Raw genomic sequence first — 24,809 nt, forward strand, 5'->3', positions numbered from 1 at the left:
TCATTTTTCATGAAGGCGGTCAAAATTGAGGTGTGAGAAGCACAGCATCTCTGTATATGACCCAATCCAAACAACCTTTCCCACTCATGCTGCAAAAAGTCAACACAACACAACCTGCTCACTCAACTGTGCGGACGTTATAAAACACAACACATAACTAGAAATTGCACCCATTTAAATCCCCTGCAATGCATGATGGGAAACATTGCAAAACACTCTCCACACTTCTCCATGTTTGACACATTTTAGCTGCCTGATGTTTCTGATTGATTACTAAACTTTAAGGTCGTCACAAGTAAACAAGGGAGGAGTCCAACTTTCACATACTTTTAATATCCAATTATATATACAGTATAATATATCTGTGTATATATATATATATATATGCACACATATTCATATACATACATATGTATTTTTTTAAACATTTTCTTGACTAAATATTTTTTATGGGCCTGCTGTGTGTGTGTGTGTGTGTATATATATATATATACACTTATATATGTTTATATATATAGGTGTATATACACATATAGGTGTGTATATATATATATATATATATATATATATATATATATATTGATATATGTATATATATATAGGTTTATATATATAGGTGTGTATATATACATATATAGGTGTATGTAAATATATAGATATATAAGTGTATATATATATATATACATGTATATGTAGATGTATATATAGATGTATGTATATATATAGGTGTGTGTATATATATACATATATAGGTGTGTGTATACATATATAGGTGTGTGTATATATACACACCTATATATACATATATAGGTGTGTATATATACATATATAGGTATGTATATATATGTATATATATATATAGGTGTGTATATGTATGTATATATATACACATATATAGGTGTGTATATGTATGTATATATATACACATATATAGGTGTGTGTGTATATATGTACAGTATATACATCTATATATACAGTATACATATATAGGTGTGTATATATATATATATATATAGTAGTATATATATATATACATATATAGGTTTATATATATATAGGTATATATATATATACAGGTGTATATATGTATATATATATATATACATATATACTGAGGTGTATATGTATATATATATATATATATATATATATATATATATATATATATATATATATATATATATATATATATACATATCTATATATATAGGTGTATACATACATATGTATATGAGCTTGTACAGCGGTGTGATAGATGATGTGTCATGGTGGTATCAAACCCGTATCACAAACGGTCCTGCATGGTATCAAAGTGGACGATGGAGCGGTCCCATGAAACCAAATCCACGTTGCTTTGCTCGAACGAACGAGACTTGATTTCTTCCAAACATTTTTGGACAATCGAGTACTCGCAACATCGATGACCTCCGACCTCCCGAGGCTTATTTTTTTTTGAACGTTTATGAAGGTCAAACACCCTCAAGTTCTCCAGCATGGACACGCCTTTCATCAGCTTGGATCAGGTGTACCTGCTTGTCCTAACGACACACACACACAAAGGCACATAAGCGCGGCTGGACGACAACAGGAAGTGACACATAGACGATTGTCACACATAGACAACAAGAAAGTGACATATAGTCACACACAGACAACAAGAAAGTGAAGATACATCTTAGGGTTTCTGACACAGGTGTGGACGACCAAGATGGTGGACAGCGAGGTCAGGCTGGAGGCCCTCTCGGCGCTGTGCCACGTCCCCGTCACCTCCTGCCAGTCTCCGGCCTGCGGGGACCTCCCCCTCCTGTCCATAAGGGGGTTCATCTCTGCCACTCTGGGCCGGTAAGGACCAAAAGACCCGTGTGGACCCTAAGTCCCTTGCAATCATGTTTATATGCACCTTTAAGGATCACTTCATTGATCCTAAAGGTTGAAGAAAGCATGTCACATCACATCAATAAGATCGTGAAAAGGGCATCTATATCAGTCCAATCCACTTTATTTATATAGCACATTTAAACAACAAAAATGCGTCCAAAGTGCTGCACAATAATATTAAAAACAATATTCAAATATTATCCTTAGCTCCACCAATGACTGAATAAAAACAAAAAATAAATAAATATCAAACCAATATAAAAATAAATATGATTAAAAACGATTTTAAAGGGTAAAACCAATCAAAACAGTAAATAGAAATCAAAATAAAAAAAACCCACAGAGGACCACACAACTCACGTAGTGTTAAAAGCCAAAGAATAAAAGTGGGTCTTAAGACGAGACTTAAAACACTCTACTATGACCCCGTTCGTCCAGGTTTACCCAACACCTGAAACGTGACAAATATCCACTTTAGCCGAAATGTATTTTGTGGCAGTTGCTATGTAGGATGGCGCTTTCCGTCATTTTTCAACAGACCGCATTGCAAAATGATTAAACCCGCCCTCTTCCTCTCACGCGAGATGGCGAGAATGATTTTTTAAATATTTTTTTATGCATTTGATAATGATGTATAGCTCTGATTTTGTGGATAAAAAAAACATTTTAGACATTTTATACTATTTTTTAACTTTTTCCTATGTTTTTGTTATCTTATCCGATTTTTTATTTATTTTTATTTTTTTACATTTGATCATTTTTTTTATTTCATTTTTCATTTATTTATTTATTTCAAGCAATGACATAAAAAAGTACAAAGTTCACAACACATAATATAAATTAATATATAATTCTGATTTTGTGGATAAAAAACATTTTATACATTTTATACTATTTTTTTCCTTTTTCCTTTGTTTTTGTTATCTTATCCAATTTTTTATTTTTTATTTTTACATTTGGTAACTTTCATTTCATTTTTTATTTATTTCAGGCAATGACATAAAAATGTACAAAAGTTGACAACACATAATAATATAAATTAATCTATAACTCTGATTTTGTGGATAAAAAAACATTTTATACTATTTTTTTTAACTTTTTCCTATGTTTTTGTTATCTTATCCAATTTTTTTTATTTTATTTTATTTTTTTACATTTGATCATTTTTTCATTTCATTTTTCATTTATTTATTTATTTCAGGCAATGACATAAAAAAGTACAAAGTTGACAACGCATAATAATATAAATTAATATATAACTCTGATTTTGTGGATAAAAAAACATTTTATACCATTTTTTACTTTTACCTATCTTTTTGTTATCGTATCGGATCGATACTGAAACGTTGATACAGAGGATACCAGCTCTTTATCGACTCTTAAAATCTTTTTTTTGATCCTTTAATTCAAAGTGTCCAAGCGTTTGCCGCCGAGGGCCACATGGTGAAAAGTCAAAGTATGTGGGGGCCACATTGGTATTTTATATTTTAAAAGAAGCGTTGTATTATTGGTGACTAAGTTTATATTGATTTTTTTTTTTAATTATTAGTTAAAATATTTCAGCTTTAATGATCACTTCATTGATCCTAAAGATTGAAGGAAGGGTGTCACATCAATAAGATTGTGAAAAGGGGATCTATATGACCCCGTTCGTCCAGGTTTACCCGACACCTGAAACGTGACAAATGTCCACTTTAGCCAAAATGTGTTTTGTGGCAGTTGCTATGTAGGATGGCGCTTTCCGTCATTTTCAACAGACCGCATTGCAAAATGATTAAACCGCCCTCTTCCTCTCACGCGAGATCGTGAGAATTTTCTTTTTTTTTTTTACATTTGGTAATGATGTATAACTCTGATTTTGTGGATAAAAAACATTTTATACTTTTTTTTTTTACTTTTTCCTATGTTTTTGTTATGAGTTTATTTCATTTTTAGTTTTTTTACACTTGGTAATTTTTACATTTCATTTTTCATTTATTTCAGGCAATGACATAAAAAAGTACAAAGTTGACAACACAATATAAATTAATATATATCTCAGATTTTGTGGATAAAAAAACATTTTATACCATTTTATACAATTTTTTTTACTTTTTCCTATGTTTTTGTTATCAGAGTTTATTTCATTTTTAGTTTTTTTACACTTGGTAATTTTTACATTTCATTTTTCATTTATTTCAGGCAATGACATAAAAAAGTACAAAGTTGACAACACAATATAAATTAATATATATCTCAGATTTTGTGGATAAAAAAACATTTTATACCATTATACTATTTTTTTTACTTTTTCCTATGTTTTATGTTATCCGATTTTTAATTATTTTTTTTACTTTTGGTAACTTTTTCTTTTTTTTTTATTGATTTATTTATTTCAGGCAATGACATAAAGTACAAAGTTGACAACACATAATATAAATTATAACTGTTTTTGTGGATTAAAAACATTTTATACTATTTTTTTACTTTTTCATGTTTTTGTTATCCGATTTTTATTTTATTTTATTATTTTTTTTACACTTGGTAATTTTTTCATTTCATTTTTCATTTATTTATTTCAGACCATGACATAAAAAAGTACAAAGTTGACAACACATAATATAAATTAATATATGACTCTGATTTTGTGGATAAAAAAACATTTTATACCATTTTTTACTTTTACCTATCTTTTTGTTATCGGATCGGGTCGATACCGAGGATACCAGCTCTGTATCGACTCTTAAAATCAAAATATTGGTACCTTTTGATCCTTTAATTCAAGAGTGTCCAAGCGTTTTCCACCAAGGGCCACATGGTGAAAAGTCAAAGTATGTGGGGGCCACATTGGTATTTTATATTTTAAAAGAAGCTTTGTATTATTGGTGACTGAGTTTATATAGATTTTTTTTCTAATACATAGCGCGACAAAATGTACGACAGCAAAAAGTACTATAACACAACGTAACGCCACATAACGTAACACACCTAAAATATTTGGGTGTACTTAAAAGTGTTTCTGTCGCAGTAACGCGGGACAAGGGGGACTTCTGATCGACGAGGACGAGTTCTTCGACTGTCGCTACGACTTCGACTTCACTCACCTCACTGACAAGGAGACTTTCTACCGAGGAGGGGAATTGTACCAGCGACCTTGTGGATGGCTGCGCATCGCTCTCAGGGTACTACTGCATTATTTCTGGCTGTGAAGTGCAGTTCTAATGACGGTCCAATAGGAGGCAGCCTGTGTCCAGTCTGCTTTTGATGTTGTTCAGTGCCAGCTGACTCAGCTTAGACTAAGTGCTCAATGAAAGACATCTAAGAAGTTATTTTCAAACAACAAACATTGAACACTCCAAAAATATCAACTGCTCATAAGGTTGAACTTTTTAAGTACTTGGAGATTGTTATTGATGAACACTCTTTTAAATCCCACAAAGAAACTTCAAATGGAACAGTTTTTCCTTTTAGAAACAAGTCTTGTTCTTCCCTACAAGTCAGGAAACGTTTGATTCTGAACACTTTTATGTATTTGCTAGATTATGGAGACTTGCTTTTTAGGAACATTTGTTTGGAAAAACTGGATGGTCTATATCACTGTGCCATCTGGAGGCCGCCTACAGCCACAGCTGTCGCAGCCGAGTCAGCGTAGATAAGTGCTGATGGTAAACCGTACAACATTTTACAGCACATGCAGAGCTCGATTAAGCAGCTGGATGCTCGTTATACTTCTAATGAAAACATTTCATTGGAGTTAATTTACAAACCCCGTTTCCATATGAGTTGGGAAATTGTGTTAGATGTAAATATAAACTGAATACAATGATTTGCAAATCCTTTTCAACCCATATTCAATTGAATGCACGACAAAGACAACATATTTGATGTTCAAACTCATAAACTTTATTTATTTTTTGCAAATAATAATAATTAACTTAGAATTTCATGGCTGAAACACGTGCCAAAGAAGTTGGGAAAGGGCATGTTCACCACTGTTACATCACCTTTTCTTTTAACAACACATATGCGGTCCTCTCCAAGGTTTCTCATAGTCATTCACATCGACGTCCCACTGGGGTGAGTTTTTCCTTGCCCGTATGTGGGCTTTGTACCGAGGATGTCGTTGTGGCTTGTGCAGCCCTTTGAGACACTTGTGATTTAGGGCTATATAAATAAAGATTGATTGATTGATTGAACACTCAATAAATGATTGGGATCTGAGGAAACTAATTGTTGAAGCTTTGAAAGTGGAATTCTTTCCCATTCTTGTTTTATGTAGAGCTTCAGTCGTTCAACAGTCCGGGGTCTCCGCTGTCGTATTTTACGCTTCATAATGCGCCACACATTTTCGATGGGGGACAGGTCTGGACTGCAGGCGGACCAGGAAAGTACCCGCACTCTTTTTTTAAATTTTTTTTTTTACGAAGCCATGCTCTTGTAACACGTGCTGAATGTGGCTTGGCACTGTCTTGCTGAAATAAGCAGGGGCGTCCATGAAAAAGACGGCGCTTAGATGGCAGCATATGTTGTTCCAAAACCTGTATGTACCTTTCAGCATTAATGGTGCCTTCATAGAAGTTACCCATGCCTTGGGCACTAATGCACCCCCATACCATCACAGATGTTGTTTTTTCAACTTTGCGTCGAAAACAGTCTGGGTGGTTCGCCGATGTCGAATATTTCCAAAAACAATATGAAATGTGGACTCGTCAGACCACAGAACACTTTTCCACTTTGCATGAGTCCATCTTAGATGATCTCGGGCCCAGAGAAGCCAGCGGCGTTTCTGGGTGTTGTTGATAAATGGCTTTCGCTTTGCATAGTAGAGCTTTAACTTGCACTTACAGATGTAGCGACCAACTGTATTTAGTGACAGTGGTTTTCTGAAGTGTTCCTGAGCCAATGTGGTGATATCCTTTAGAGATTGATGTCGGGTTTTTGATACAGTGCCGTCTGAGGGATCGAAGGTCACGGTCATTCAATTTTTTTGTTTCCGGCCATGCCGCTTACCTGCAGTGATTTCTCCAGATTCTCTGAACCCTTTGATGATTTTACGGACCGTAGATGTTGAAATCCCTAAATTCCTTGCAATAGCTGGTTGAGAAAGGTTTTTCTTAAACTGTTCAACAATTTGCTCGCGCATTTGTTGACAAAGTGGTGACCCTCGCCCCATCCTTGTTTGTGAAATAACTGAGCATTTCATGGAATCTACTTTTATACCCAATCATGGCACCCACCTGTTCCCAATTAGCCTGCACACCTGTGAGGTGTTCCAAATAAGTGTTTGATGAGCATTCCTCAACTTTATCAGTATTTATTGCCACCTTTCCCAACTTCTTTGTCACGTGTTGCTGGCATCAAATTCTAAAGTTAATGATTATTTGCAAAAAATTTTTTTTATCAGTTTCAACATCAAATATGTTGTTTTTGTAGCATATTCAACTGAAAATGGGTTGAAAATGATTTGCAAATCATTGTATTCCGTTTATATTTACATCTAACACAATTTCCCAACTCATATGGAAACAGGGTTTGTATAATGCATCTGGAGGTTGCCTACAGCCACAAAAAACTGCTGAGTCTACTTCCAATGTCAACACTGCCATCTGGTGGAGTAAAAAAAGAACTACATCAGGAGGTTGCCTACAGCCACAGCCAGTAAGCCTTTTCTATGGTCACTGTTGTTACTCTGACGTATAAACGCAGGTTGGCGACAAATACCCAGATGGCAACGCCTGGCTGGGCGAGCGAGGTTACTCCACCACCACCTGCTCCGTGGCGGGGGAGTGGCCCGTGTCCTACCACGGCACGTCCAAGAAGGGCGCTCAGGGCATCATCATGTGTGCTTACCAGGTAAGACCTCTTTCTTTTCCGTATGCAAGTGGCGACTATTGCTGGCAGCTACTCCGCAGCTAAGCACACAATAGCACACAAGCTAGACATGGGTAAAATGTGTCTATGGAAGTAACTTTGACAATGCATGATGGGTAAGAATGTAAAACAGTTGAAACTAGGACAAAGGTCGCAGTTTGACCCCGGAACTGACGAGCTGACCTCGTTGTTTGGGTGGGTAGGCGGGGCCGGGTCAGAGGTACGGCAGAGGGATCTACTCCACGCCCTACGTGGACAACGCCGTGGACTACAGCACAACCTTCGCGTCCAAGAAGACCGGCAAGGAGTACCAAGTGGTTCTGCAGAACCGGGTCAACCCGGCATACCGGCAGAAGCACAACAAGGGAAAGTACTGGCTGATACCGGTTCCCAAAGGCCTGACCCCGGCAGAGGAGCAGCAGCTGGTAGACAAGGCCATCCGTCCTTACGCTGTACTCATCAAGCAGATATAACATTTGTGTACTATAATATCTGTACTGTGAAAATATACTACTTCAAACGCTTGACTGAAATCATCCTTTTAGTATTAAACTGATAACTTTCCCTACCAAGTACCTACCTACCTCATCTAGCTACCTAGCTTAACTTCTTACCTGCCCCAAAATCCCTACCTACCTCCTTACTTACCAATCTAGCTCACTACTTCCTTACTTACTCTACTGACTTACAGTAGTACCTATCTACCTCCTAACTTACCTCCTTATCTACCTAGTACCAATCTCTTTACTTATCTATCTTAATTCCTTACCGACTGTACCTCTTTACCTACCTAGTACCTACTTCCTTACCTACCATCTAAACTCCCTACCTAATACCTACTCTCTTACCTACCCATCTTAACTCCATACATAGTATCTACTTTCTTACCTACCCAGCTTAACTCCCTACCTAGTACCTACTTTCTTACCTACCAATCTTAACTCCATACATAGTACCTACTTCCTTACCTACCCATCTAAACTCCCTACCAAGTACCTACTCTCTTACCTACCCATCTTAACTCCCTACCTAGTACCTACTCTCTTACCTACCCATCTTAACTCCCTACCTAGTACCTACTCTCTTACCTACCCATCTAAACTCCCTACCTAGTACCTACTTTCTTACCTACCCATCTTAACTCCCTACCTAGTACCTACTTTCTTACCTACCCAGTATAACTCCCTACATAGTACCTACTTTCTTGCCTACCTATCTTAACTCCTTTCATAGGTAGGTAAGAGAGTAGGTACTAGGTAGCGAGTTAAGATGGGTAGGTAAGAAAGTAGGTACTCGGTAGGGTGTTAAGATGGGTAGGTAAGAAAGTGGGTATTAGGTAGGGAATTTAGATGGGGAGGTAAGAAAGTAGGTACTATGTAGGGAGTTAAGATGGGTAGGTTAGAAAGTAGGTACTAGGTAGGGAATTTAGATGGGTAGGTAAGAAAGTAGGTACTAGGTAGGGAATTTAGATGGGTAGATAAGAAAGTAGGTACTAGGTAGGGTGTTAAGATGGGTAGGTAAGAAAGTAGGTATTAGGTAGGGAATTTAGATGGGGAGGTAAGAAAGTAGGTACTATGTAGGGAGTTAAGATGGGTAGGTAAGAAAGTAGGTACTAGGTAGGGAATTTAGATGGGGAGGTAAGAAAGTAGGTACTATGTAGGGAGTTAAGATGGGTAGGTAAGAAAGTAGGTACTAAGTAGGGAATTTAGATGGGTAGGTAAGAAAGTAGGTACTAGGTAGGGAATTTAGATGGGTAGATAAGAAAGTAGGTACTATGTAGGGTGTTAAGATGGGTAGTTAAGAAAGTAGGTACTAGGTAGGGAATTTAGATGGGTAGGTAAGAAAGTAGGCACTAAGTAGGGAATTTAGATGGGTAGATAAGAAAGTAGGTACTAGGTAGGGAATTTAGATGGGTAGGTAAGAAAGTAGGTACGAGGTAGGGAGTTAAGATGAGTAGGTAAGAAAGTAGGTACTAGGTAGGGAATTTAGATGGGTAGGTAAGAAAGTAGGTACGAGGTAGGGAGTTAAGATGAGTAGGTAAGAAAGTAGGTACGAGGTAGGGAGTTAAGATGAGTAGGTAGGAAAGTAGGTACTAGGTAAGTAATTTAGATGGGTAGGTAAGAAAGTAGGTACTAGGTAGAGAGTTAAGATGGGTAGGTAAGAAAGTAGGTACTAGGTAGGGAGTTAAGATAGGTAGTAGATAGTACCTACTCTCTTACCTACCCATCTAAAAAATTACAACAAATTACTGTAAATAAGATTATATGTACAACAAATTACTGATATCTGATTAAAATGACAACAAATTACTGTAAATTTGACTAAAATTACAACACATTACTGTAAATAAGATTATATGTACAACAAATTACTGTAAATTTGGCTAAAAGTACAACAAATTACTGTAAATAAGATTATATGTACAACAAATTACTGATATCTGATTAAAATGACAACAAATTACTGTAAATTTGACTACAATTACTGTACATGGGATTAAAATGACAACAAATTACTGTAAATAAGATTATATGTACAACAAATTACTGTAAATTTGGCTAAAAGAACAAATTACTGTAAATTTGACTAAAATGACAAATTACTGTAAATAAGATTATATGTACAACAAAGTACTGTAAATTTGGCTAAAAGAACAACAAATTACTGTAAATTTGGCTAAAAGTACAACAAATGACTGTAAATAAGATTATATGTACAGCAAATTACTGTAAATTTGGCTAAAAGTACAACAAATGACTGTAAATAAGATTATATGTACAACAAATTACTGTAAATTTGGCTAAAAGTACAACAAATTACTGATATCTGATTAAAATGACAACAAATTAATGTAAATGTGACTAAAATTACTGTACATGTGATTAAAATGACAACAAATTACTGTACATTTGACTAAAATGATAACAAATGACTGTAAATGTGATGAAAATGACAACAATGTACTGTAAATAGAAAATAGTATCTGTTATCTTTCGAGTAAAACTCCTCCATCAGGAGGTTGCCTACAGCCACATCAATAGCTGGGAGGTGGATGTCTTCATCACATTTGTTATAATAATTGATCATTCTAGCAGGCATTTAGCATGAGGTGAAATCTGATGAGGAATTGAACGCTGACACTTTTGCAGCAAAGCTAAGAATCAAGTAGCCTGATTAGCATGTGGACATTTTCCCACCCCAGCTAAAGATATTCCACGTGGGAAAGTTGCGCGTGTTTTCAAGGCCAAGTTGATCATGTGATGGAGGCTTTAAAGACGGCGGCGTGCAGTGGCGCTTACACCTCGCCGCCATGACGCTCATCGCCTTCTCGCTGCTCACGCTGCTGCTGGCCTGGCGTGGCGGCTCTGCCCTGCAGGAGGTCAGTGTACGTCGCATTGATGCTAACGCTACATTTACTGATCCAGGATCTGTCAGTTCTTGTTTACATTGTAGCTGAAACACAGCAGAGATGCTAACGGTACAATTACTGATCCAGGATCTGTCAGTCCTTGTTTACATTGTAGCTGAAACACAGCAGAGATGCTAACGGTACAATTACTGATCCAGGATCTGTCAGTCCTTGTTTACATTGTAGCTGAAACACAGCAGAGCTGCTAATGCTACATTTACTGATCCAGGATCTGTCAGTCCTTGTTTACATTGTAGCTGAAACACAGCAGAGATTCAAACACTACATTTACTGATCCAGGATCTGTCAGTCCTTGTTTACATTGTAGCTGAAACACAGCAGAGCTGCTAATGCTACATTTACTGATCCAGGATCTGTCAGTCCTTGTTTACATTGTAGCTGAAACACAGCAGAGATTCAAACACTACATTTACTGATCCAGGATCTGTCAGTCCTTGTTTACATTGTAGCTGAAACACAGCAATGATGCTAATGCTGCATTTACTGATCCAGGATCTGTCAGTTTTTGTTTACATTGTAGCTGAAACACAGCAGAGATGCTAACGCTACATTTACTGATCCAGGATCTGTCAGTCCTTGTTTACATTGTAGCTGAAAAACAGCAGAGATTCTAACGCTACATTTACTGATCCAGGATCAGTCCGTTCTTGTTTACATTGTAGCTGAAACACAGCAGAGATGCTAATGCTACATTTACTGATCCAGGATCTGTCAGTCCTTGTTTACATTGTAGCTGAAACACAGCAGAGATGCTAATGCTACATTTACTGATCCAGGATCTGTCAGTTCTTGTTTACATTGTAGCTGAAACACAGCAGAGATGCTAATGCTACATTTACTGATCCAGGATCTGTCAGTCCTTGTTTACATTGTAGCTGAAACACAGCAAAGATTCAAACACTACATTTACTGATCCAGGATCTGTCAGTCTTTGTTCACATTGTAGCTGAAACACAGCAGAGATTCTCACGCTACATTTACTGATCCAGGATCTGTCAGTTCTTGTTTACATTGTAGCTGAAACACAGCAAAGATGATAATGCTACATTTACTGATCCAGGATCTGTCAGTTTTTGTTTACATTGTAGCTGAAACACAGCAAAGATTCGAACGCTACATTTACTGATCCAGGATCTGTCAGTCCTTGTTTACATTGTAGCTGAAACAGAGCAGAGATGCTAACGCTACATTTACTGATCCAGGATCTGTCAGTTCTTGTTTACATTCTAGCTGAAACACAGCAAAGATGCTAACGCTACATTTACTGATCCAGGATCTGTCAGTACATTGTAGCTGAAACATAGCAGAGATGCTAACGCTACATTTACTGATCCAGGATCTGTCAGTCCTTGTTTACATTGTAGCTGTAACACAGCAGAGATGCTAACGCTACATTTACTGATCCAGGATCTGTCAGTCCTTGTTTACATTGTAGCTGAAACACAGCTACGATGCTAATGCTACATTTACTGATCCAGGATCTGTCAGTGTCTGAGCTTCTGTGGCGCGCCAACAAAGATGTGGGTAAGAATTAAAGCAACAGTAAGAAACATTTCCATGCTCCCTGGCTCTGCCTACTGGTGACAAGTGGAGTTGATGTTGTTTGCAGTTCACTCAGTAGATGAACCTCTGGTGGTGGATGACATCGCGTACGAGCCAAACGAGCAGAAGAACGCTGACCCGTGCACTTCTAGAGGATGCATGTGGCCCAAAGATCCACTCTCCGGGAAAGTCTTTGTGCCTTATGTCATCGCCTCGCATTATTGTGAGCACCATGCAACTCTACCACTTTGTATTTACATTACTGATACACTCTACCACTTTGTATTTACATTACTGATATACTCTACCACTTTGTATTTACATTACTGATACACTCTACCACTTTATATTTACATTACTGATATACTCTACCACTTTGTATTTACATTACTGATAATACCCTCCCAATTTGTATTTACATTACTGAGAATACTCTACCACTTTATATTTACATGACTGATGTACTCTACCACTTTATATTTACATTACTGATACACTCTACCACTTTATATTTACATTACTGATACACTCTACCACTTTATATTTACATTAATGACAATAAGAGTACTCTACCACTTTGTATTTACATTACTGATAATACTCTACCACTTTGTATTTACATTACTGATATACTCTACCACTTTGTATTTACATTACTGATAAACTCTACCACTTTGTATTTACATTACTGATAATACTCTCCCACTTTGTATTTACATTACTGAGAATACTCTACCACTTTATATTTACATGACTGATATACTCTACCACTTTATATTTACATTACTGATACACTCTACCACTTTATATTTACATTACTGATAATACCCTCCCACTTTGTATTTACATTACTGAGAATACTCTACCACTTTATATTTACATTACTGATACACTCTACCACTTTATATTTACATTACTGATACACTCTACCACTTTATATTTACATTACTGATACACTCTACCACTTTATATTTACATTACTGATAATAAGAGTACTCTACCACTTTGTATTTACATTACTGATACACTCTACCACTTTGTATTTACATTACTGATATACTCTACCACTTTGTATTTACATTACTGATACACTCTACCACTTTATATTTACATTACTGATATACTCTACCACTTTGTATTTACATTACTGATAATACCCTCCCAATTTGTATTTACATTACTGAGAATACTCTACCACTTTATATTTACATGACTGATGTACTCTACCACTTTATATTTACATTACTGATACACTCTACCACTTTATATTTACATTACTGATACACTCTACCACTTTATATTTACATTAATGACAATAAGAGTACTCTACCACTTTGTATTTACATTACTGATAATACTCTACCACTTTGTATTTACATTACTGATATACTCTACCACTTTGTATTTACATTACTGATAAACTCTACCACTTTGTATTTACATTACTGATAATACTCTCCCACTTTGTATTTACATTACTGAGAATACTCTACCACTTTATATTTACATGACTGATATACTCTACCACTTTATATTTACATTACTGATACACTCTACCACTTTATATTTACATTACTGATAATACCCTCCCACTTTGTATTTACATTACTGAGAATACTCTACCACTTTATATTTACATTACTGATACACTCTACCACTTTATATTTACATTACTGATACACTCTACCACTTTATATTTACATTACTGATACACTCTACCACTTTATATTTACATTACTGATAATAAGAGTACTCTACCACTTTGTATTTACATTACTGATATACTCTACCACTTTGTATTTACATTACTGATATACTCTACCACTTTATACTTACATTACTGATAAACTCTACCACTTTATATTTACAATACTGATATACTCTACCACTTTGTATTTACATTACTGATATACTCTACCACTTTATATTTACATTACTGATATACTCTACCACTTTATATTTACATTACTGATAATACTCCACCACTTGATATTTACATTACTGATATACTCTACCACTTTATATTTACAATACTGATATATTCTACCACTTTATATTTACATTACTGATATACTCTACCACTTTATATTTACATTACTGATATACTCTACCACTTTGTATTTACATTACTAAGAGTACTCTACCACTTTGTTTTTACATTACTGATATACTCTACCACTTTGTATTTACATTACTGATATACTCTACCACTTTATATTTACATTACTGATATACTCTACCACTTTATATTTACATTACTGATATACTCTACCACTTTGTATTTACATTACTACCACTTTGTATTTTTATTTCTGATAATACTCTACCACTTTGTATTAACATTACTAAGAGTACTCTACCACTTTGTTTTTACATTACTGATATACTCTACCACTTTGTATTTACATTACTGATAATACTCTACCACTTTGTACTTACATTACTACCACTTTGTATTTTTATTTCTGATAATACTCTACCACTTTATATTTACATTACTACCACTTTGTATTTTTATTACTGATGATGCTCTGCCACTAGGTATTTAAATTACTGCCTGTACTCTACCAGTTTGTTAAAGTGTTTACTGAGATTTCACATTACTCCAAGTCCTGCACTACTTTGTACAATTGTCATACATATATTACTGCACATCTATTTTTCTTTGTAAATACATAACATCACTGTGTACTGCCTGTTAGTAAAGAGTAATGTGTGAGTACCATGTTGTAATACTGTCAGTATTCTACCATATTGTACTGAATACTCTTGTGATTTGTACTCTTATTAGTCTTGAAGAACTCTTCCAACTTAAGGAATACTCTACCATATTTGAACCACATTTGTCTGAGTGCTCTACCAGTTTGTAAAGACCTTACTGTGAGTGCTCTACCAGTTTGTAAAGACGTTACTGTGAGTGCTCTACCAATTTGTAAAAACGTTACTGTGAGTGCTCTACCAGTTTGTAAAGACGTTACTGTGAGTGCTCTACCAGTTTGTAAAAACGTTACTGTGAGTGCTCTACCAGTTTGTAAAGACGTTACTGAGTACTCTATCAGTTTGCGATGACATTACAGTGCTGTGAGTGCTATTGTAATAACACATTACAAACTGGTAGAGTAAACACAGTAAACACTTCAACTGTAGTTGGCAGTAATGAGATTACTCTGGCATGTTCGGTGACTTATGAACTTTCCTCCTCAGCATCTCGTGAGCGCTCCATCATCTTGCGTGGCCTGACGTCCTTCGACTCGGTCTCCTGCATCCGCTTCGTGCCGCGCACCAACCAGAGAGACTACCTGACCATTCAGTCCAACAACGGGTACCCACCTCCCTACCTACTTAGTACCTATCAACCAAGTACCTACATACATACTTCCCTACCTATCTATATACTTCCCTACCTAGTACCCACCTACCTCCTTATTTACCTACCTAGTTCTGCCTCATTACCTACGTGGAATGGAACTTTGTCAGTGTATTTAATTTTCAGTACAAACCCATAAATAGCTACCTATCTACCTTCCTACCTTGTACCTAATTACCTTCCTATCCATCTCCTTACTTACCTCCCTATCTACTTCCCACCTACTTAGGTAAGGAGTTAGGTACTACCTACTTCCCTACCTAGTACCTACCTACCTACTTATCTATGACCTACATCCTTAACCAACTAGTGTCCTACCTAGTTCCTACCATTCCCCCAACCTACTATCTACTTCCCTACCTACTTAGGTAAGGAGTTAGTTACTACCTACTTTCCTACCAAGTACCTACTTACCTATCTAGAACTTTCCTTACCTAACGGCTGTCCTACCTAGTTCCTACCTTTCCCCCAACCTACTATCTACTTCCCTACCTACTTAGGTAAGGAGTTAGGTACTACATACTTCCCTACCAAGTACACACTTACATATCTAGAACCTACATCCTTACCTAACTACTGTCCTACCTAGTTCATACCTTTCCCCCAACCTACTATCTACTTCCCTACCTACTTAGGTAAGGAGTTAGGTACTACATACTTCCCTACCAAGTACCTACCTACCTATCTAGAACCTACATCCTTACCTAACTACTGTCCTACCTAGTTCCTACCTTTCCCCCAACCTACTATCTACTTCCCTACCTACTTAGGTAAGGAGTTACAGTAGGTACTACATACTTCCCTACCAAGTACCTACCTACCTACCTAGAACTTTCCTTACCTAACGACTGTCCTACCTAGTTCCTACCTTTCCCCCAAACTACTATCTACTTCCCTACCTAGTATCTACCTCCCTACCCACAGTACTACTTACAGTATTTACTAGACTAGTCAAATGTGTTGTTGCCTGTCCCCAGCTGTTACTCCTACGTGGGTCGCCGAGGCAACAGCCAGACCTTGTCTCTGGACCGCCAGGGCTGCTTGTACCACAGCACCGTCCAGCACGAGCTGCTGCACGCTCTGGGCTTCAACCACGAGCAGTGTCGCTCCGACAGGGACCGACACATCCGGATCCTGTGGGAGAACATCCAGCCTGGTCAGCGCACGCACACACCAGTGAATTATTGCTGTTATTAGATGTTACAATAATTAGCTTCATTAGCTATAACAGGACTAAGATGTTTAGTTCAGATAGTTCAGCATATATTTTATATCTTGATCTATACTCTTAAAAATTCATAAACTGAAAGAAAAGATGGGTCCCTTGGTTGTCCGATCCTCGGCTATGGAAGCTAGCTCTTGAGACGTGGACCTCGCTGGGGGGAATGGAGCCTGAGCTGGTGCGCGAGGTGGAGAAGTTCTGGCTGGATCTAGTCGGACTCCCTTCGACGCACAGCAAGGGCTCTAGAACCAGTCCTCTCCAGAGGGGCTGGACTCTCTTCCACTCTGGCATTGCTCGACTTACAGCCTGTATGTTGGAGTAGACGAGGAACGGGTCCTGACTGTTGTTTGTGCTTATGCACCAAACAGCAGTTCAAAGTACCCGCCCTTTTTGGATTCACTAGACGGAGTACCGAAGAGTGCTGCCCCAGATGATTCCCTTGTTCTACTGGGGGACTTCAATGCTCACATTGGCAACGACAGTGAAACCTGGAGAGGCATGATTGGGAGAAATGGTCGCCCGGATCTAAACCTGAGTGGTGTTTGGTTATTTGACTTCATCACAGATTAGCAATACAGAACACCATGTTCAAACATAAGCATGTCCATACGTGCACATGGCACCTAGGACAAACCTGCTCAGTGGCCTTGTGGTTAGAGTGTCCGCCCTGAGATTTGTAGGTCGTTAGTTCAAACCCCGGCTGAGTCATACCAAAGAGTATAAAAATGGGACCCATTACCTCCCTGCTTGGCACTCAGCATCAAGGGTTGGAATTGGGGGTTAAATCACCAAAATGATTCCCGAGTGCGGCCACCGCTGCTACTCACTGCTCCCCTCACTCCCAGGGGGTGGAACAAGGGGATGGGTCAAATTCTGAGGGTAATTTCACCACACCTAGTGTGTGTGTAACTATCAGTGGTACTTTAACTTTTTAACTTTAGGCTGTAGTTTGATGATTGACTTTGTGGTTGTGTCATCGAATTTGCGGCCTCATGTTTTAGACACTTGGGTGAAGAGAGGGGCGGGGCTTTCCATCGATTACTACCTGGTGGTGAGTTTGCTCCGACGGTGGGGGAGTGTACCAGTCAGACCTGGCAGGCCCAAACACATTGTGAGGGTTTGCTTGGAACGTCTGGCAGAGTCTCCCGCCAGAGAGTTTCAATTCCTGCTTTCGGAGGAACTTTGAACATGAACTTTGAACATGAACTTTGAACATGAACTTTGAACATCCGCTGCCTCAGAAGGGGGAAGCAGTGCATTGTTACACCTTGTACAGTGAGGATGGTGTGCTGCTGACCTTGACTCAGGATGTTGTGGATCGCTGGTGAAGGGAATACTTAGAAGACCTCCCCAATCCTATCTACACGTCTTCCTTTGAGGAAGCATTGCCTGGAGATTCTGTATTGGACTCTCCTATTTCTGAGGCTGAGGTTGCCGAGGTAGTTAAAAAGCTCCTCAGTGGCAGGGCCTCGGGGATGGATGACATCAGCCCAGAGTTCCTTAAGGCTCTAGATGCTGTGCGTCTGTGTTGGTTGACAAGAGTCTGCAACATTGCGTGCACATCGGGGTCGGTGCCTCTGGATTGGCCGACCGGGGTGGTGGTTCCTCTTTTTAAGACGATGAACCAGTGGGTGTGTTTCAACAATTGAGGGATCACACCCCTCAGCCTTCCTGGTAAGGTATATTCAGGTTAGGCCAGATAGTCGAACCTCGGATTCAGGGGGAGTATTGTGGTTTTCGTCCTGGTCCTGGAACCGTGGACCAGCTCAATACTCTTGGCAGGATCATTGAGGGTGCATAGGAGTTTGCACAACCGGTCCCCATGTGCTTTGTGGACTTGGAGAAGGCATTCGACCGAGTCCCTCGAGGAGGCCTTGTGGGGAGTGCTCAGAGAGTACGGCGGTCCGCTCCCTGTATGATCGGTGTCAGAACTTGGTACAAATTGCCGGCAGTAAGTCAGATCCCTTTGCCAGGGAGGATTGGACTCCGCCAGGGCTGCCCTTTGTCACCGGTTCTGTTCATAACTTATATGGACAGAATTTCTAGGCGCAGTCAGGGCGTTGAGGGGATCTGGTTTGTTGGCTGCGGGATTAGGTCTCTGCTTTTTGCAGATAATGTGGTCCTGCTGGCTCCATCTGGCCAGGATCTTCAGCTCTCACTGGATTGGTGTGAAGGGACTGAGATGTCCGAGTTTATGGTTCTTGCCCAGAAAAGAGTGGAGTGGAGTGGAGTGGAGATCTTGCCCTAAGTGGAGGAGTACCTCTGAGTCTTAAAGGAAGAGTGATGCGGAAAAAGAACTCCTACAATAGATATAGTGCAGAGTATACTACAGTAGATACAGTGCAAAGTATACTACAGTATATACAGTGTTTGGAGTATTCCACAGTACATAGTGTATACAACAGTGTGGAGTATACTACAGTAGATACAGTGCATACAGTATATTCTGTGTATACCGTACGTACAGTATATAGTATATTGTTTCCCTCAGGTTGGGAGTACGCCTTCGACAAGATGAACACACTGAACATGAACACGCCTTACGACTACAAGTCTGTCATGCAGTACCACAGGTTTGTCTTGCTTTCATTTTGGTTATTTTTTTAAATCATTTTCTATCAACTGACAAGTATTGGGACATGGCTCTCCACCAATGAAGGACGGTTGTGCCTTCATCTTGCTTCTGATTGGACGATAGTTTGCACACATTTAGAGCATGAAGACACGCTTGGAGGAGTCTGGTGACCTCTGACCTCACATCAAGTGTGTGTGTGTGTGTGTGTGCGACGCCACAGGTACGCCTTCTCCGGCAACAACAAGCCCACCATGATGCCCATCCCCAACGCCAACGTCAACTTCGGCGACGCCACCCAGATGAGCAGCAACGATGTCCGCAGGGTGAACGCATTGTACAAGTGCTGAGTTCAGTACGACACCAAACATCTTATTTTCATCCTCTCACTCACGTTTTAAAGCATCAAAATGTCATCAAGGAAAAAGTTTTTCTGAATGACAATATTTTCATGTCATCTTTCTGTCTGCCGGCAGGTGGCGACATCACAACCAGGGCACCAGAAAAAGTCGCTGGATTAGTCACTAGTAGACAAATGGATTCTTATCGAAAAAATAAAAATGTTTTAATCCATTTTAAAACATATTTTTAAAAATGGATTCTTATTGAAATACATTTAAAAAAAATAAATAAAAACAATTCTAAATCGATTTTCAAACATTTTTAAACATGGTTTCTTATTGAAAAAAACAAACATTTTTTTAAAATTGATTTTCAAACATATTTTAAAAAATTGATTCTTAATGAAAAAAATAAAAATAAACATGTTTTAATCGATTTTCAAACATATTTTAAAAAACTGATTCTTATTGAAAGAAAAAAAAATACTACACTATACTACACCACACTGAGCTACAATGAGTACTATTATTATACACATTATTCATTGCTATACCAGTACTATACTATAGTATACTACATCACACTGAGCTACAATGAGTATACTACTATTATTATACACATTATACATTGCCATATCTGTACTATACTATAGTATACTGAGCTATACTACACTATACCACACTGAGCTACAATGAGTATACTACTATTATTATATACATTGCCATACAATGCTATACCTGTTCTATACTATAGTATACTGAGCTATACTACACTACATTATACTATACCACACTGAGCTACAATGAGTATACTACTGTTATTATGCACATTATACATTGCTATACACTGTGCCTGTACTATTCTATAGTATACTGAACTATACTACACTACACTACTATACCACACTGAGCTACAATTAGTATACTACTATTATTTTACACATTATACATTGCTATACTACACTATACCTGTACTATACTATAGTACAGTGGTTCTCAAATGGGGGTACATGTACCCCTGGGGGTACTTGAAGGTATGCCAAGGGGTACGTGAGATTTTTTTTAAATATTCTAAAAATAGCAACAATTCAAAAATCCTTTATAAATATATTTATTGAATAATACTTCAACAAAATATGAATGTAAGTTCATAAACTGAACATCAAATCAAGTAGGCTATTCCATTCATTACAATGCAACAATGCAATATTCAGTGTTGACAGCTAGATTTTTTGTGGACATATTTATAATTGAATCACTTGTTTATTTTTCAACAAGTTTTTAGTTATTTTTATATCTTTTTTTTCCAAATAGTTCAAGAAAGACCACTACAAATTAGCAATATTTTGCACTGTTATGCAATTAATAAATCAGAAACTGATGACATAGTGCTGTATTTTACTTCTTTATCTCTTTTTTTCAACCCAAAATGCTTTGCTCTGATTAGGGGGTACTTGAATTAAAAAAAATTTTCACAAGGGGTACATCACTGAAAAAAGGTTGAGAACCACTGCACGGGGCCTCACCTGCCATCATGGGAAGAAAAAAAATGTAAAAAGAAAAAAAAAAAATTAAATTGTTATATGTATCCAGTGATTATACTATAAAGTTATTTTCCATTTAACTTCACCAGTTTTAGATTATTTTTATTCAAAATCGCTGAATTTTCACATTCGCCGTTCAAATACTGAGAAGAGACGGTGCGGTGATCAGCAGCCAGTTGAGGCACGTCACTCAGTGCCTCAACATGGATTGCGGACTCGGCTAACTGCTGGCCTGCTGTGCAGTGAGACTGTATTGCTATATAAATTATATTATACATTTCCATAGTTTAGTTAGCTGAGGTATATAATGTACAGTGTATTTGGTCAACAACTGTATGTGTGTAACGTATTTCTTGTGCTGAGCGATCATAAAACTGCTGCGAAGACGCACTGTGTGAGGCTCGCGTAACCCCGCCTCCTGGTGCCGGTTAAGGCACCTCCGCCGCAGACTACACCCCCCGACGGGAGCGCCACACCAACCAAAGCCCACACCCAAACCCTCCACGTGCAAGACCGAATCCACCCAAAAAAAGTCACTTAACAAGAAGCCAAAAAGTGCAAAAAAAACTTTGCTCGCGCCGGAGGAGCCGTGAACGACTGCAGGGACACAACATTAGGTACACCGGCAGACTGCAGCACGGATTTCATATTTCATTCATTCACAACTCCTCCAACACGAACACCACTGTTCCCGCACTTATAAGTAAAGGTAAGACCATAATAACGTTTTTTTTATTAAATGTGCTTTTTTGTGTGCTACAGTTTGTATGTGTAAAGTTAAAGTTAAGTTAAAGTACCAATGATTGTCACACACACACTAGGTGTGGTGAAATTTGTCCTCTGCATTTGACCCATCCTCTTGCTCACTCTCTGGGATGTGAGGGGAGCAGTGGGCAGCAGCGGCGCCGCGCCCGGGAATAATTGTTGGTGATTTAACCCCCAATTCCAACCCTTGATGCTGAGTGCCAAGCAGGGAAGAATGCTGGTATGAGCTTTTAAACATAACCCGTTAACTGCTGCCAATCAAATGGTGAATAAGATACTCTTTAGGGTTCATATGTTTGTAAATCTGACTGTGATGAAGTCAGTGCCTCACCAGTCATGAACCTCACCGCACGTCACTGATACATTGCTATACCAGTACTATACTATAGTATACTGAGCTATACTACACTATACTATACCACACTGAGCTACAATGAGTATACTACTATTATTATACACATTACACATTGCTATACCTGTACTATACTATAGTATACTGAGGTATACTACACTATACTATACCACACTGAGCTACAATGAGTATACTACTATAATTATACACATTATACATTGCCATACGATGCTATACCTGTTCTATACTATAGTATACTGAGCTATACGACACTACATTATCCTATACCACACTGAGCTACAATGAGTATACTACTGTTATTATACACATTATACATTGCTATACCTGTACTATACTATAGTATACTGAGCTATACTACACTATACTATACTATACCACACTGAGCTACAATGAGTATACTACTATAATTGTACACATTATACATTGCCATACGATGCTATACCTGTTCTATACTATAGTATACTGAGCTATACGACACTACATTATCCTATACCACACTGAGCTACAATGAGTATACTACTGTTATTATACACATTATACATTGCTATACCTGTACTATACTATAGTATACTGAGCTATACTACACTATACTACTATACCACACTGAGCTACAATTAGTATACTATTATTTTACACATTATACATTGCTATACCTGTACTATACTATAGCATACTGCAGTGATGTGCAGTCACTAGAGGCAGGTGAGGCCCTGCCTCACCTGCCATCATGGAAAGAAAAAACATGTAAAAAGAAAAAAAAAAATTAAATTGTTATATGTATCCAGTGATTATACTATAAAGTTATTTTCCATTTAACTTCACCAGTTTTAGATTATTTTTATTCAAAATCGCTGAATTTTCACATTTGCCGTTCAAATACTGAGAAGAGACGGTGCGGTGAACAGCAGCCAGTTGAGGCACGTCACTCAGTGCCTCAACATGGATTGCGCAATGACTCGGCTAACTGCTGGCCTGCTGTGCAGTGAGACTGTATTGCTATATGAATTATATTATACATTTCCATAGTTTAGTTAGCTGAGGTATATAATGTACAGTGTATTTTGTCAACAACTGCATGTGTGTAAAGTATTTCTTGTGCTGAGCGATCATAAAACGGCTGCAAAAGACGCACTGGCTGAGGCTCGCCTCCTGCACCCCCGCCGTAGATTGTTATATCAACTAAAGCCCACACTTAAACTTTCTACGTGCAAGATTGAATCTATTTAAAAAAATTATTTCATAAGAAGCCAAAAAGTGCAAAAACAATAATGTTGGTGTTGGAGGAGTTGTGAATGACTGCTGGGACACAACATTAGATACACTTGCAGACTGCAGGTGTACCTAATTCACAACTCCTCCAACACAAACATTATTGTTTTTGCACTTTTTGGCTTCTTATTAAATAACTTTTGTAACCTATTTTCATGGGCTTTCCTCTTTGTGATGTTAAGTTCCTGTTATGCGCTGTTATACAGTATAAGCCTTGAGCTCTTATTTTGAAGGCGCTAAGAGCAGAAGTGATGTCACGTTGTGGAGATTTTTGAAAGAAGGTAAATAAAGTGGTCCTCGTGTAAACTGGAGCCTCCGTGTTTGTTATTTTGTAGTTTCATACAGTATAGGCGACATTTATAAACCCTCGGTTACACTTTTTTAAATAGATTCAATCTTGCACGTGGAAAGTTTAAGTGAGGGCTTTAGTTGCGGCGCATGGACTTAATTTCTAAGTAAAGGTAAGACCATAATAACGTTTTTTTTAATTAAATGTGCTTTTTTGTGTGCTACAGTTTGTATGTGTAAAGTTAAAGTTAAGTTAAAGTACCAATGATTGTCACACACACACTAGGTGTAATGAAATGTGTCCTCTGCATTTGACCCAACCCCTGGTGGGCAGCAGCGGCGCCGCTCCTGGGAATCCTTTTTGGTGA

General features: G+C 37.8%; 2 protein-coding genes across 2 annotated transcripts; both read left to right on the forward strand.

Annotated features, from left to right (window-relative positions):
• Positions 1–1,514: 1,514 nt before the first annotated feature.
• On the forward strand, positions 1,515–8,252 carry LOC133571816 (uncharacterized). Its single transcript, XM_061924312.2, has 4 exons — positions 1,515–1,842; positions 4,886–5,039; positions 7,564–7,710; positions 7,932–8,252. The coding sequence occupies exons 1-4, from the start codon at positions 1,709–1,711 to the stop codon at positions 8,199–8,201; spliced, it is 705 nt and encodes a 234-aa protein (XP_061780296.1). The 5' UTR covers positions 1,515–1,708; the 3' UTR covers positions 8,202–8,252.
• Positions 8,253–12,772: 4,520 nt separating this feature from the next.
• On the forward strand, positions 12,773–20,442 carry LOC133572377 (high choriolytic enzyme 1-like). The gene is made up of 6 exons (XM_061925315.2): positions 12,773–12,923; positions 15,905–16,022; positions 17,045–17,223; positions 19,781–19,862; positions 20,085–20,211; positions 20,338–20,442. Exons 1-5 carry the CDS (start codon positions 12,860–12,862, stop codon positions 20,209–20,211), a joined length of 570 nt encoding a protein of 189 aa, XP_061781299.2. The 5' UTR covers positions 12,773–12,859; the 3' UTR covers positions 20,338–20,442.
• Positions 20,443–24,809: the final 4,367 nt, after the last annotated feature.

Source organism: Nerophis lumbriciformis, linkage group LG29, assembly GCF_033978685.3.
Source record: "Nerophis lumbriciformis linkage group LG29, RoL_Nlum_v2.1, whole genome shotgun sequence".
NCBI classification, from domain to species: Eukaryota; Metazoa; Chordata; class Actinopteri; order Syngnathiformes; family Syngnathidae; genus Nerophis; species Nerophis lumbriciformis.

Coding starts and splice junctions, on each gene's coding strand:
- LOC133572377 (XM_061925315.2), top strand. CDS start 12,860: ATGTGGCCCAAAGATCCACTCTCCGGGAAAGTCTTTGTGCCTTATGTC. Junction 12,924..15,904: donor TGTCATCGCCTCGCATTATT/GTGAGCACCATG, acceptor TTTCCTCCTCAG/CATCTCGTGAGCGCTCCATC. Junction 17,224..19,780: donor GTGGGAGAACATCCAGCCTG/GTCAGCGCACGC, acceptor TGTTTCCCTCAG/GTTGGGAGTACGCCTTCGAC.
- LOC133571816 (XM_061924312.2), top strand. CDS start 1,709: ATGGTGGACAGCGAGGTCAGGCTGGAGGCCCTCTCGGCGCTGTGCCAC. Junction 5,040..7,563: donor GGCTGCGCATCGCTCTCAGG/GTACTACTGCAT, acceptor GTATAAACGCAG/GTTGGCGACAAATACCCAGA. Junction 7,711..7,931: donor TCATCATGTGTGCTTACCAG/GTAAGACCTCTT, acceptor TTGGGTGGGTAG/GCGGGGCCGGGTCAGAGGTA.